A 16521-nucleotide genomic window follows, 5' to 3' on the forward strand; every position below is an offset into this window, starting at 1 on the left:
TAATGTACATTTTAACACAATAATCATTCATAATGCAATTTATCAGGAAAATTATACCCTGTAAACACTGTACATGTACCTTCTTTTTAACTGAACATATTTATTTTTTAATCATTAAGGGCAGAAAAAAAATACTTGACTGCAACCCAAGAATCATGGAAGCAAACAAAAGTACTTTGGGAGTTCACTGATGGTTTGAGTAATTTCAAACATGATAGCGAATTTGTGATGGCTGATATATCGGGCAAGTGATCAACATCTGTTACAACATTATGCAAGCCTTCTGATCTTGATCACAAGTACTGTAGGCCTACACTGTACGTGCTATTTGTCATGTACACATACATAACTAAGGCCAAAATGAGTCATGCAGGCTGCCGAATGAGTGTTAAACTTTCACTCAAAATCTGACATTCTTTACAGAAACCATGCATATGATTCTATTACAAGCGAGAGTTCCTGAATGATTACTTCGGATTTGTTAAAGGAAATCAAAAGAGTACTGTATAAAAAGCAAACAAAATAATTGTTCAGAATCTTTATTTTTAAGACAATGTTCACACTGAAATCAATATAAAAAAGGGTCTGCGAAAATCCTAGCAAGAATATAAGAGTTGATGAAGAAAAAAATTTGATTTTTAAACAACACATACTGCACATGTATTATAACAAGCCATCTATGCATATACTGTACATGTACAGTGTATTAATAAATTTCATGTAATACAAATTACACAAAACCTTAATACTTTATTATGGTTCATGATGATTGGAAATATTACTCATCGAAGCATGTATCACTGTGTCTGAAAAGAAATTAAATGCACAGGTACATATGTTTTAATATTTATGTACATTTATAATCATTTTCAGATTGAGGAGAAAATTGTATTATTCGATATTAGTTGCTCACATATGAATCTTCATTAACTGTTTATCTATACATGGTGGGTTCCAGTCTAACGTTCAATACTATGATTTTCTCAATTTTCCATTATGAAAAACAACTTCTTAAAATTATTCATTGCATATAATATATTCATGGCCTTGAATAGTTTTGTTGAAACATCTATGGTTTTCAATAAATTCTTTATCAGATTTTGAACATTAAAGTTTGATGAATGAGTCAGAGTTTTAGTTAGCTAAGTAGTCTGCAGTCCCAGACCCAAATTGATTCGAAAAAAAGTATTTTTCTAGACAAGTGTGCAACTTCCATTGGGTCAGATGCATAAAAAGTAGCAATTGCTTTTGCTAGGCTTTTGCTTGATTCCGTATGCATAAAAATGAGCGAGCAATTGCTTTTGCTAGTAAGATCAAGGAATAGCTATTGACTGTTAGCATTTCCTTGACAATTATACAGCTACTGCTAAAAACCGTATGTATAAAGCGAACATTTCGCTCGAACATTAAAGCACTTGCTTGGGTTTTTTCAAGCTCCGTCAGAGCAGCTTGGGCGTTTGCTTGATCAGGGCATTAGCAATTTTTAATCACATTTATGCACCTGAGAGAGAACTCCAAGGTTTACTGTAGCCTACATGTACATTTTTTATTCCTAAGACTGTAGTGAAAATCGAATGCCAAATATTTGTTGAAAAGAAACAACTTAGTTTGACACAACCTCTGAGGAAAAAAATGTATGAAAGCGGTAAATTGCACTGCCACATCAATGCGTTCGAGTCCTGCCTTTTCTGTGAGTCGTGTTCACACCAGTGTAACGTCGCTAATGTTCAAACCACTAGCAACTGCTTTCTGAAGGCAAGAAAAGGGTTCAAGCACAAGCAAAGGGTTATGCATATGAAATACAGCAACTGCTTAAGCATTATCTTTTGCTTGGTTAGCGATTGCTTGTGCATGAAGCAATTGATTGCCAGCAAATGCTACTTTTTATGCATCTGACCCAATGGGTCAGATGCTTTTCTTGCCTTCAGAAAGCAATTGCCAGTGGTTTGAACAATAGCGACGTCACGCTGGTACGAACACGACTAACAGAAAAGGTAGGACTCGACCACAAAGGTGTGGCAGTGCAAATTACTGCTTCTTTCCTAAAACATCTTTTCCTCAGACGTGGTGTCAAACTATACTCGTTTCTTTTTGATAAATTATGTGGCATTTGGTTTGCACTTTAGGAAGAAAACCAGTACTACATGTATTTTACGGTACACCTTGGGATTCTCTCTCAAGTGCATAAAAACGTGAATACCCTGATCAAGCAAATGCTCAAGCTGCTATGACGGAGCTTGAAAAAATTCCAAGCAAGTGCTTAAACACACATGCGAAATGCTCGCTTTATGCATACGCTTCTTAGCAATAGCTGAAATGCTAGCAGTCAGTTAGCGATCACTTGAACTAGTTAGCCAAAGCAATTGCTACTTTTTATGCATCTGAACCATTATATTTACTGTGTGGTGTCATGGTATGTCCATTTCAGCTAAGTAACTCTGCAATTACTGACCACTGTTAACATTTCAATAAACTGGAAGTTGCTCCTGCAAACTATTCTACATGTACAATTTACACATGTAACTACATGTACAACCATAATGATGATCTGTTCATGGAAATTTTTTTTGAAGTCATATTCATCCTCTCCTTAAATCCAAATTTGGCGAAATTCACATTTTCCTTTCATTGCTACATTATCCTCTTTTTAAATAAACTGCAGAATTCATAACTGTATGGAGACTAAAATTAATAAACAATATCAGTACTTTATGAAAATTTGCCAATTTGCACGTACAAGTAAAACAGTAGTTTTGAGTTTCATTTTGTTGAAAATCTTACCGATTTTACAGTAGTTTAGTGCTTATTTGACACTACTTATTTCCAATAGAGTTTTTATTATTTAAAAAGATTACCATGAAACTGAGCACAAATTTTTGTGCTTTTTTATTTCTTAAAATATGTCTTTGCACAAAATGTGGTCACTTTTTAGCAAAGGGGTTATACATGTACCTGAACACAGCGAGTACAGCTCTAGAGAAATGTCTTTCACTATTACACTGTACATGTACATGTATTAAAAAAGCCTCCATTAATTACCTTTATTCCAATTAATCCATTATTAATTCCATTTCTGTAAATGTTACAATAAAAACGCAGGTCCTTGTATCAAAATAAGTTGGCCAACATGGCCTTCAAATACACACCTTGGTCTTAAAGATGTAGTTCCTCATACGTTCACAATACATAATTTTCTTCAGCAAAATACCTATTCTATACACGCATGCAGCGTGATCTCGGTCAGTACTCGCACATGAACGTCAAATGCCAATTTATATTTACCTGCTCACAAATGAAGCTCATTGAATTCCCTTGTATGGTAAAGATACTTACAAGTAATAATTTACATCTTTACCAGCATGTCTGTACAGTTCCAACCTTTGCAAACAATACCACATTATGCTTTGTTGTTCTCCAGCTCTTTTATAGCCACTCTGAACAATGTTATGCATGCATTATTCAATCGCTCACTACAAACACAATAGCAGCAGCTACCATCGTTTGGAAAGGTTAAATTCATTATGCATGCTCAAGTGCAAGCACAAGGGTCCCTGGCTGAATAGTGAATAGTCTATGATGCAGACTCTCACATGTTGCCAGCAATATTTAATTAACTTCAAAATAAAAAGAAAAAAGTTTGCATGAAACCAATTTGCATATAAAAAATACATCTAATAACCTACATTAGGCTACCGGTACTAGTATTCTGGACATACCGGTATGTGACTAGATCTCTTTTGTCTGCACAAGGGTGCTGAGTAAACGCTATCACATACATGTACACGTACAAGTATATCCGGCAATTTTCTCTGGAGCAAATATCATGGAACCGCATGTCGAGATCAAGACCAATGATAACCATACATGAAAGTTTAGAAATTATTAATAAGTTTTGTACAAAATGCTTTGAAAAGATCCACCTACATGTAAATGTATGGCAGGGCTGTACAAATGGGGAGGGGGAATCCCTTGAAATTTTTATTTAAGGAGCAATTATGTTTTGGGGGCAATAGGGACTTTTTTTGCTTGTCAACAAATTATTGACAGAGAAATAATTCAAATTTGCATGGACTTGTGGGCTTGCACATTCAAGTATTAGTGCCACATACAAAATTATTTTACAGAAGCTCTTTGACATGTGATGTCATGTATGCTGTCTGTACATTTGTCAGCACTCTACATGTATTTCAAAGACATCTGGTGATTTTTTTCTGTAAACGATGACTCACAACTAGCTATGCCTTGATCACACTGAAAACCGGGTTTAAACTTGGCACATTCTCAAGCTCAACTTTTGTTATTACAGACAGGGTGCAAATAAATATATTGGGCTCTATTCCATGCACATGCACTTGCATTGTGTATGGGAACACCATATATGTTTGCCATTGCTTGCAAACACTTCACTTTTTTTTAGGTCAAATTATTTTTTCAAATTACAAACTGCTTTATCAGAAGTCCAAAAACAGCACAATATACTGTACAGACCTGTATACATTAATATGGAGAATATATGCAGGATGTTTTCATATAGGGCTGTGCTGGGTAATTTTCTGAACCAGTCGTTTCTATGAAAATTGAATTATAATAACAACAAAATCAAAAAGAGAAAAAGAGGAGAGCATGCATTTTTGTTGATTTTGAATAAATGTTCAAAATAATAAAGTTCATAATTCTAGAACCCCCCATGTACACAATAAACAACTGGTTCAGGAGACTACTCAGCACATCCTTTTGTGAAAAGCCACCCCCATTCTGTTGTCTTGAAAGGGTGCAGCCCCCGGGGGGGGGGGGGGGGGGGTGGCACTCATATATGCTTGTGGTACGGGGACTTGCCGCTTTGATGACCCCCTTTTTCAGACCTAATTTCTAGATCTCTAAATACTCCAAATGACAAAAAGTTCCATTCAAAAGCCACCTCGCCCTGCTCTCAAGACCTCCGCTACAAAACATCTCAGTTCTTCAATTGTTTACAAAATGGTGAATAAATGTGTTTTCAAGCTATTTAGAATGCTGAACAAGAAATTAATACTCTTATGTATCTGTATGTGTCTCAGAAGTATTTTGTTTATGTAAAAAAAAGGGAAATTAAGTTTTCTTCATTTGATTGAAAGTCAATGTAAATTTAGCGTATGGGTGCTTACGTGTCAATGAAAGTAAATCAAACAAATTTATGTTGATGAGTATACAGTAACATACATGTACATGTAGAGGGCGTAGGAAATGTAAACAAACCGCATTTTGGTGAATGGATGTTAGTTTATTACAGATTATGAGAATAAAGTTTTAATAAAGAAATCTTATTAGGAGAAATTGAGCTTAAAGTGAGCGAATGAATATATAAACATTATTAGTTCAAAAACCATAACAGCGGTGATGAAGCTGATATTCTGTTTAATTCGTGCAAAGCATGAAGGGGTGATTTTAGTTGTAGCTCATCAGTTTTTATATTTTATAGGATTTGACAAAGACAAAACTACTAGTAGTATATACATTTATTTTATTAAAAGCAAAGGGTATTTAAGGCGATAATTTACATAAAAATAAGCCCTATTTACCGCTCATCAGACTCATGAATAATCATACAAGTCAGAGGTACTGAATTCTTTTGAAGAATGTTTACATTTAATATTTATACAAAAGGAAGTACTTCCTTCAAGAGTTTCTGTACGCATATAAAGTCAATGAAGATTTTATTTCAATTTAAACATATTTATATCTAAATGACAACATAGCAAAGAGGTCACAGTTAAGAAAATGTGTTACATATAAACATACATGTAATTTAGTTTAAATACATGAAATAGCTATCATAAAGAGCAAGGCATGGATGTTAAACAATGATTAGATTCAGTAAATCAAACTGCAAACAAGTGAGTCAAATCATGTTTTTTGACAAAATATACATTTCAGCATAGTTATGTTTTTTATTTCTTTTTCTGATTATATGGCAAGTTCCCCCAAGTCTGTGCAGTCCCCCTTGTCTACGCACACGCGTATCTGCGCGATTCTAGTAAAAGAAAAGAAGATATGCAACGAACACAAACTTTACACATGCAACACATAGACAGATTTTCATTAAAAAATCTGACTCAAAATGGTAGAAAAATAATGAATTTTGGGCATTTCATGTGACAGCCTCAAAATGCAGCCTTTCTCATCAAAATACCCAAATCGTGTGGAAAGTGAATGGGTGCGCCCCGGGGGGGTCACTCTCCACATGGCCTGCTACGCACCCGCGTCCAGAAAAAGCTTTGAAAAGGGTCCCGTTTCAGGCACTTGGGCGGCGTCGACGTCTTTGGCAAAAAGGGTTGCATTTCAGCACCATTCGCTCGTAAATCGCCGATAAGGGTAGCCTTTTCTTTCTTTCTTCACGCCGTTTAGGGTTGCTAATTTGGTTATGAAAATTACGCCATTTACGCAAATTTGAGGAGACCCGGGAGTAGACCTAAGCTATAAACACCATGAAAGGCGATTTACAAAACAATCCTCCCACACGCCGGTTCGGCCAGCGCAGCACTTATGAGAGCATGGACCTACATGTATTAGGTCCATGATGAGAGTTACCCCCGTACAGTTCTAGCTAGTCTCTTTAACCTGGCTCTATACTAGGCAGCATGCGTTACGCACACGGTCCACAGGTATCACATTAATCGATTTTGATGTTTACGCCACTTAGGGTATCAAATTAAGGGATTTCCCTGTAACCTGTTCACGCCACTTAGGGCGGCTTTTCTCATGGGTTACGCCATTTAGGGTTGCAAATTTACATGTCATTACGCCGTTTAGGGTGCATTTCTGAGGTTGTCGGACACGGGTGGGTAGCAGTCCATGTGGAGAGTGACCCCCCGGGGGGTGCGCAGACATGCATGGGTACCATTTTTTTTTTCAATCTGAAAATGACTGCCAAAGGTTTTTTCCAAGAAAATTCTATATTTCTTTCAATTTTTATGAGATATTTGGTACACCTACTCATAACTATAAGGAACATTACTGTCATTATTAACTGAAAGATTTTGTGAAATAAAAAGAAATTCATATTAAATCTTTAGACTTTACTCAAATCGTTAGGTGCGCAGACTTGGGGACCACCATCATTATAATATATACAGATTGAATAAAATCTATTTATACAACAAGACGCAGACTCAGTCAGAGCTTGAAAGTTTCCTTTCTCCGGAGATCCAATGGTCAAAATTAAGAAGTAAATTTGGGGTTTCACCTCAGTATGTAACTTAGGGTAAACATAACAGTACTGTAGTCTAACTTAGATACACTACAATATGGTCCAATTCACAAAACCCGTGCCCAAAAAATTCCCAAATTCCTCGGCCCAGCGCCCCGGGCGCCAGACCGGGCCGACTCACACCAGTCACTCGCAAGACAAACGCCCGATCTAACTTTAATTTAAACTTTACACTACCGACCGTATCTATTTGATACATGTCATTGAATTTATTTTACATACCGTAATTCTATCTCACCAACGGCTCTATATGGCTGTATTTTGAGCTTTACTGAGTATTAAAAAGGGAAAATAACAGATGATCAAACTTCCTTCCGTGCTCGACATTGACAACATCAAGTAAACGAGATTCTGCGCTGCTCGTCAGATTGAGCCCGAGGGATCGGGAGGGTGGGTGGGGCCGGGGCACTGATCTCAGTGGTGGGGGGGGGGGGGGTGTTGTGTTCAATTACAACGGCACTAGCTGGCGCCCTATAAATATGGGCAATGTGCTTCTGAAACATTGAAATATTTATTTTCGAAGGGAATATTTTTGGATGATATATGAGCTTATAAAACAATTTAAATATTGGATTGATATTCAGAGAATTTGATGATTGAAAATGTGATTAAAAAAAAATCAATTCAACTTTATTACTGCAATGAAAATATACATAGGCCTACAAACACGACAGAATATGTTTTGGAATTAAAATTTTGATATTTAAAGCCTTCTTTTTTTTGGTTAATTTCTGTAATTTTGGAGTTCCCTCGAATCATTTCAAATATGGTGATTTTTTTCTTCAAAAAATGTAGCAAATTAATGTAGAACCCTACAAGTATCAGACCCACCACCTCCCCAAAACATGCACCCTAGCTCTCCCCAACGACCCCCCCCCCATAAGCAGTAAAATGTGGGAGAAATGACTGGATAATCATTACAGACAAGATAGAGATAAATCAATAGAAAAACAAGTAGAAGTAGGAAAAAAGAAAAAAAGAGAAATAACCTGAGAGCAGTGGTTGCTCAGATTTTAGCGACAAAATTGCCCCCACTTTCTAAAGTGATCTTTTGTAAATTGGTTATATATATCCCAATTTTTTCAAAGTCTCCCTATCTCACTGGTATATTAAACTGAAGTCATCATAAATAATAAAATTTATGGTTAAAATCTTTTGCGTTGAGCTTCCTTAAAAAGAAAAGGGGGCGGGGGCAATCAACTATAATGCTGAACAAAATATATGGAACCACAGTGTTCAAGTAGATGTTTTCTTTATAGTTTTAGTTTACAATATCTATATATTTTTTTACAATGACAAGTAAACCCCATTGATACCAAAATGGGGAAATAAGAGTGAGTGAATATCAAAAATATAATTTTCAAGCATTTTTTATTCATCAAATTGCAGCATGTTGTCTCATCTAGAAATGCTACAATTTGTTTTTCTGGTCATACATATTTACAACAAAAATGGCAGAGTGACCAACCCCTCCAATGCCCCCACCCCCTCCCAAGGTTCCAGAGATTGAATAATTTCCTTGGTTGAGAGTGTATATACTGGAACAGCAAATGTATTTGAACTGAAAGTATAAAGACACTATGACAGCAAAATATTTTTAAGGACCAACCATGTGATTTATTAATGTTTAGCTCCTTTGAGACACACAAGCATGCAACAAAATTATACCACCACCAAAAAGTAACAGATAATGACAAAGAATAATATATTTACAGACATACTGTGCATAAGTACGTGTAGGTGGTGTGGACGGTAATATGATTTGCATAGTACAATAAAAAGATTGCTAGATTCATGATAGCAAAATTACTTTAAAAATACTGCAAAGTATTAGCACAATATTAAGAGTATGTGGCTTTTCATAGCAATGTCATAAATGGGGCAATATGCATGCAGAATTACAGATAACCTAAATTTCAAAGTTTAATATCTTTTTAAATAACCAACTTGTTTCTGTATTCTGACCAAGTATACAGCATCATTTAACTATTTATTGCCAATAAAACATTTGCCAAAAGAATTGTGCATAGATTTTCCATTACATACAGATCATAAAAAATTTCAATGATGCTAGTATTAAGAATAAGAATACATTGATTCATTTACTATTCTCAATTCCATGATTTGATCTTCATGTTTTTATAAATATCTGGGGAAACACAGAAAGATCATATAAATTTGCATTTTCTCATAGCAGTAATCATTATAAGCTTTGTCATACAAAGAATGGTAGCAGATCGACAGACACGTCAATCAATAACTAATCTGTTTTTCTATAATGAGATGGTGTAGTATATGAGATACACCATGTACATGAACAAGTTAAAACAAGTTGAAACTCCATAATACATGTACATTGTCCTTTAATGTCAAAACCACAAAGTATTGCAAGTTTTCTTGTTTTTACTATCATTTTACTTCATTTACTGACATCTTGCGCTTGACAAAGTATCAAGTCACTCTTCTGTTTTCACAAAGTGACGGTTCGCAATTCATGGTATTTGTCACTTTAGGAAAATCCCACTGAATATGCATTCAGTTATGGATGCAGAGCACTATTGCAATCAATCTGCTCTTATTGAATTCTATATATTTTACATGAGCATGGTGAAAAATAGTCATTTCCTAAAAAATTTCCTTCCTTTGTTCGCTCATGTCACTTTGTGAAAACTGGGACACGATACATGTACTTTGGTTACAAGTGAAAGAATGGTATTGACACTTGTATAAATCTTAATCATGCTAGTTGCTATACTGATAACCATTATGGTATATGTAGCAGTGCCAGTGGCAGAGTTAACCAGATAAGCAACAATATTATGGAGGGGCCCCCATTGCGTACAATAATGTGACTCATAAAATGGTATTCACCCGGCTAGATGTGCTACTGAATGGTAGTAATAGGTAATATGCATGTTTTCAATTCTATTGTCCAATGATGTTGCATGTACATTTGGAATCCCAGATCACCTTGGAATCATGTAGAAATGTAAAAAAAAAAGAAGTTAATATAAACTTCCCTTTAACTGCTACAAAAAAGTTATATAAAATTCCATACACATAAATCATAATGTAAATAGATGCCATTACCAAACAGTTTAAGTACAGAGTAATAATAAAAAACACCTTCTGAAGTATTGTGTCATCATTAGGCACTGGAAGCAAACTGATGTCTTGAAGAAAATTTTGATAAATTGACAAATACACATATTTTGAGAAAATTAAAGAGTTTTTCTTTAGGGAAGTTCATCAATAAATCAGAGTTTTAATAGCACACCTTTCTAAATTCATAATGACTGTGTGCATTCTTAGAATATAAATATTGCAACATACATATGGCTTCAAAAACAATGTATAATGGTAGCATATCATATATCGTATATCATAAGATATGAGTAAAGTTTTCTTTATTTTTCTTCTGTAGCTTACTTGACCGAGGTACATACAAATTAGATAAATATATTCAACAATACTAAATAGGTTCATTATTGCGAACTGAAATAATCGCTAGAGGGTATTCATTTGTCTCGCAATCTACTATGGTTAACAAGGAAATTCGTGATCACTCTCGCAAAAAGTGTTCACTAGCTTTCTAGGAAATTCGTGATCACTCTCGCAAAAAGTGTTCACTAGCTTACACTTTTTGCGAGAGTGATCACAAATTTCCTTGTTGACCATAGTAGATTGCGAGACAAATGAATACCCTCTAGCGATATTCAACAATATTAAAAAGAATACATATGAATCAGTTTATATTTCCTAAGGCTTCTTTTGACGCATCTTCCGTGGTATAGGCGCACATAGTTCATCTATCCTAGGAGTGGGTCTAGCATGAATGGCAGCTGAAGAGACTTTATATGGGTCATATTGCTCATTCTTCCCTCGACTCTTGGGCCGAGCTAGCTGTTGCAGTCGCAATGTGGCGATTGCTTTCAATGTAGAGTCCTCCGTGTTCCACCTTATTGGCTTGGCGAAACGGAAATGGTTGTGCAGTGCTTTGGGTTCCGCCAGAGCTTCGAGGCGTTCAGAACACCGCGCATTCTTAGCAGCGGATGAAATTTCGTTGTCCCATTCGTTAATGTCATAGTCCCAACTTTCCTTGATCTTGAGAGGTTGGTATGTCTTTGGCTTTGCCAAGAAGTCAATGCGCTCTGATGCGGTGGCTTGCTGTGCACCTTTGGTGACGTGTGTCATCACGGGTCGGTGGAGGGTGAAATGACGAGCCCAGTCCTTGGGCTCAGCAAGAAACGCAACGCGCTCATTCGCTTCAGCATTCTGGGCTGCTTTGCTGACTACTGACTTTGGTGAAGGTCTAGGGAAAGTGAAAGAGACGAAAAAGATTATGATATAACAGATGTTCAAGACTTAGAATAAAATAGTATCAATCAATTCCCCAATACGATTTTATGTAATTTATTCAATCATAATACATCTTTTCCAGTAACTGTGATGATAATATTTGACACATTGAAAGAGCCAATGCCTCTTTTGATTATAAAAAATACACAAAATACACACACTTTATTTCATAAGCTTGGTTATATGAATTCTTGATTATCTTGTGATTTTAAGCAAAAAGACTGTTAACTTTTAATATGCCATCAGAAACATGTAGATAACCTGCACCTTCTGAAATGCAAAATAAGAAAATATATTATATTACCCATGAGCACATAGGATAGGATAGGAGTTACACTTCAAAATGTAATTTAATAGACATAACCAGATAGGATTCAAAATCTTATTTGACCTTTACTGGTGCTCTTACCTGTCACTGACATATCTGCTGTATATAGGCTTGTGGTTGCTTATGGCTGCTACCCAGTCTGTACAAGCTACAAAGATAATCAATGTAACAAAAGAGGTCAGACAGTTTTATACTTGGTGCGTAACTTCATGAACTTGTATTTAAATATATTTATACCTATAACAGTTGATAAGGGCTGATGAATAAGAATTTAAATCAATCCAGTATCATCAATACAAATAGAGCTAAACAGTTATACTGATTTTAAAATGAAATTGCAGAACTTTTGAAGGAAAAAAACAGGAGAATTGAAAAGATCTTAAAACTGAAAAGTCAAGTCCACTTTGACAAATCTTACATCTGAATTTGATTTTTTTCCAGTATAATATTTGTTTCCCCCCTTTTTCATTGAAATATAGGCTACTTTTTGTTGTGGTACAATGTAGCAGACCTGCCCACTATGAATATTAGAAAATGAGGCAAATCAGTAAACATCAACATTTAGCTTTGACTTACCAAATTTTGTTGTACCATCTGATCCAGGCATAAGAGGGGGCTTGTCTAACCAATAAACAGACCTCCTGCAGAATCATGGGAAAACAAAAATGACAAAGTAAACATACCGTACTGGTAACTTCTGACTTAGGAGGTACAATTTCCCTGAATGTTAAAGAGAAATGCCAGTAGTTGCAGTAAACACCGATTTCATGAGAAAGTCTGTAAAACCAGGCTTAATTGTCAGTATATCATCGAGGATCTAGATCTGGTACAGTTACATAAACTGAACTTTGTGAAATCTTGAAATCTACGCTGAAAAATGTTCACACTGAGGATCACCAACACAGATAGGCACACGTGGGACAGTGTATTATTATTACTGGAATAAAGACCCGACGGAAGTGACCGAATCCGCGCTTATTTTGCTTATTTCTCAGCAATTACACAATTTCTTCCAGAATCCTTTGGCACATATTTTTTATTCATACAAACAGACACTTGGGTGGTCATTATATTAGATTCTGTAAAAAGTCATTTTGAGATCGTTACCAAAACTGGAATTTATCTTTAAAGCCTTTAAAGGATGATTCCCTCACAGGTAGCAATGCCATACCAAGTTAAGAAAGAGGCTTCAAAGTACACAACGAATGGAACAAAATAAAAAAAATACATTATGTGGTTGTTTTGGTTTATGCAGAGTATCTAGGTTTTACATTATATAATGTACAAGTGTAAATAATGTCTTAATAATCAGCAGTTGCTGATTGCTCTTAAACCTTTGACAGGTAAAGCATAGGACAATATGCCTTTACTGTGTTTAATACCAACTTGAATGCACACAACAATGGGAGAACTTGGGTCAAGGCAGCAACCAAGAACATAGTGTTTGAAAAAAACATGCTAGACACAATAACTGGCTATTGTAAAGAAAATCGGTTATACATCCCTCAGGCTCATGTATAGGGAAAAAGCATTCAGGCATAGCCATATGTAGCCTTGGACTGTTTGGTCATTTACATGTACATGTACAAACATAACACTGATGTGTAGTCTTAAGGTAATTGTAATTACAGTTACATGTGATGTAAACAAGACTCTTATGGGGGAATTGAGGTTATTAAAAAGCTTTTCTGTTTTTCTTCTAGAAAGTTAAATTAGCTGTGTCTATGTTGATTTGTTTTCATTGGTGTAAATAATGTCTTAATAATCAGCAGTTGCTGATTGCTCTTAAACCTTTGACAGGTAAAGCATAGGACAATATGCCTTTACTGTGTTTAATACCAACTTGAATGCACACAACAATGGGAGAACTTGGGTCAAGGCAGCAACCAAGAACATAGTGTTTGAAAAAAACATGCTAGACACAATAACTGGCTATTGTAAAGAAAATCGGTTATACATCCCTCAGGCTCATGTATAGGGAAAAAGCATTCAGGCATAGCCATATGTAGCCTTGGACTGTTTGGTCATTTACATGTACATGTACAAACATAACACTGATGTGTAGTCTTAAGGTAATTGTAATTACAGTTACATGTGATGTAAACAAGACTCTTATGGGGGAATTGAGGTTATTAAAAAGCTTTTCTGTTTTTCTTCTAGAAAGTTAAATTAGCTGTGTCTATGTTGATTTGTTTTCATTGGAAAACTCAAAACCTCTATAAAATGCAAAGCTATTATATAAATTTCAAATTGTGCCTTCTGCAGGCCTATATATTCATATCAGCATTAATAGTTTGTAACACATTAATTCCTTACAAATACTTTTGTCACTAGATAAAACACAACCAGATCTATAAACAGAGCCACAGAAAAATTCATGAAAATTACATAGCATTTTATCATCCAGTTAAAATCATTATTCATATACATGTAATCTCTTCAAATGAATAACAAATAGACTTTGCACTTATCAATCCATTTCAATTGTTTATTTAACATTCAAATCAGATGAAATTTAAACAGAAATGAGAAACTGTCGCAAACTTGTATCGGTAATTATTAAGCAATTTGTATAGTGCATACCTCTCTGCACTGGGTTCATAAAGTTCAAGTTTATTTACATCATTAATAAAGCAATTTGATGGTGCGCAATGTACTGCCAATCATCTGTGCTCTTCCCAACCAAAGCAGACAGGCATTAAATAAAAAAAAACACTACATTGACCATCTCCATTTTATTTCATAATATACATATGTAAACCAATGATGCAAATAAGAATCGTTATAATACAAGAATTGTGCCTTTCAATTATCGAAACATCGAAATGTGCATTAATACCATATTGCTTAACATGCTAAATTTTCCTCCATTTTACATGCCAAAACTAAAAGTGTTCTGATCATGGAAACAGAGAAGAGATCTACATGTACGGTATACAAAAGTGATCAGTTTTTTGTTGTTTTTTTGTCAATATATTTAATCTTATAATCATGAAACTGCTACCGTGCAATTACACCTCTGCATTATATAGTCTAGACATTTTTTGATAATCTTGTAAAAGAAAGAAAATTGAACAAGAAATCACAATCACAGTTACCTCAGGCGATGTTCGTGCAGGCTCCACTCCACTTCACTACCGCTACATCGCCTGAGGTAAATCACAGTTGGATATTGTCAACTTGGACATTTGTGTTTGTGTGTAATTTTGTTAATCTAAATCTAAATAGCCGTAGATCTATCTTTTTTCCTTGGGTCTTTTTTTAACTTGTTAGTTACAATTTTTTTGCAATTTCACTTTTCAGACTGGGGTTTATTTTATGATACTGGCGTGCCAAGATGCGAATTTCGGAGAATATGAGGCTCTATTGCTGGTTCAACAATTTACAAAAGCTGATGGGATCAGGGAGAAGGCCTGAGTGAGTCTCTGAGAGAAAATAATGAAGTAACTGACCTGTCCTCGCGATATGTTGGAGGCAACTGCTTCGGGCGAGCCAGCACGTCCAAGCGGCGTGTCGACTGAGGCGCTGAAAATTAATGGAGAGAAAAAAACCAATTGATTACTGAAAACCGACATAATTTATATACAGATAACAGTCTCGGTAAAATGATTTCATAAGTTTTCTTTGAAAAATCAGCAATGCACTTACCTTCAACTTCAGTTGCCATATTATTAAAATAACGGCCAAAAGATAACCCAAAAAAGGAGAGATAGTAACTCCCTCTTTTAGTACGTGTACGTGAATGACTGTGTGTGTGATGTGGTGACCACGTTGCCAAGGCTAAGCTGATTTGTGTGTTGTTGAATGGTAACTACGCGATCGAGCTTACTTCCGCATTACTGATGAATATTCATCACATGGCTGTTAAGGTTAGTCTTTTAAATGTAATTTTATTTTTTATTTTTTAAATAAGTGTTTAATTTATAATCTTTTTTTACATTGTAATGCATTAGTATATATTTAAAAAAAGGGAAAAACATTGTGTTGATAAATAATTTGAATTTAGTGATAAATTAAGAAATTGCAAGTGTAATATTTGTTATATATATAAATGAGAGCCTAGAAACAAGTCGAAACGTAACGAAAGTTATTTTTTATTTCCCTATTTGAATATTCATTACGCACGTGTACACTTTGGTGTTTTCTTGTTTACTTTTTTTCCTGAGCTCGCCGGGCCGAGAGCAGATTGATTTTCCCCTCACATTCGTACTTTCCCCATGTAAAGTAATCGAAGTATACATCATAGAGATATATACCAAACTAGTAATATCTCTATGGAGTATAGTATACATGTACACACTTCGTTATGCTTATGCTATAAAATGATAATTTTTCGATTTATCTGAGGCTCTTTTTAGATTTTATCAGAAATAAATAAATAATAAAAAAAACATGGCTGTCGACAAAAGTTTCCACTTGAGTGAGCACTAAAGGTAACTTTTGAAAATTCCGTCCAAAAGTAACTTGCTCAAAAATGGTTGAGGGTTGCCAGAAAAGTGGACGTAGAGCATTAAAAAGAATATGACTTGAATATTTTTTTCTTCTTTTCCTTGTAATCTTTGTCATTATACCCCACACTTCTTCTTCA

General features: G+C 35.1%; 2 protein-coding genes across 5 annotated transcripts in view; both read right to left on the minus strand.

Moving 5' to 3' along the window:
• LOC129259450 (uncharacterized) overlaps window positions 1–7645 on the minus strand; it is a 31935-nt gene extending 24290 nt beyond the window's left edge. The window contains exon 1 of one of the 4 annotated variants that reach the window (XM_064098232.1): window positions 7469–7645. The gene's annotated coding sequence lies outside the window, so the exon portion shown is untranslated. Of the gene's footprint in view, window positions 1–3282; window positions 3524–7468 lie in introns of those variants that run through there. The other 3 variants (XM_064098255.1, XM_064098242.1, XM_064098250.1) reach the window with 3 other exon arrangements.
• A 1193-nt stretch (window positions 7646–8838) lies between these two features.
• On the minus strand, window positions 8839–15729 carry LOC129259461 (sperm microtubule associated protein 2-like). The gene is made up of 5 exons (XM_064098264.1): window positions 15582–15729; window positions 15386–15458; window positions 12510–12574; window positions 12015–12081; window positions 8839–11558 (listed from the first exon to the last, which is right to left on the minus strand). Exons 1-5 carry the CDS (start codon window positions 15598–15600, stop codon window positions 11006–11008), a joined length of 777 nt encoding a protein of 258 aa, XP_063954334.1. The 5' UTR covers window positions 15601–15729; the 3' UTR covers window positions 8839–11005.
• Between the last annotated feature and the right edge of the window lie 792 nt (window positions 15730–16521).

This window comes from Lytechinus pictus, chromosome 1, assembly GCF_037042905.1.
Source record: "Lytechinus pictus isolate F3 Inbred chromosome 1, Lp3.0, whole genome shotgun sequence".
NCBI lineage: Eukaryota > Metazoa > Echinodermata > Echinoidea > Temnopleuroida > Toxopneustidae > Lytechinus > Lytechinus pictus.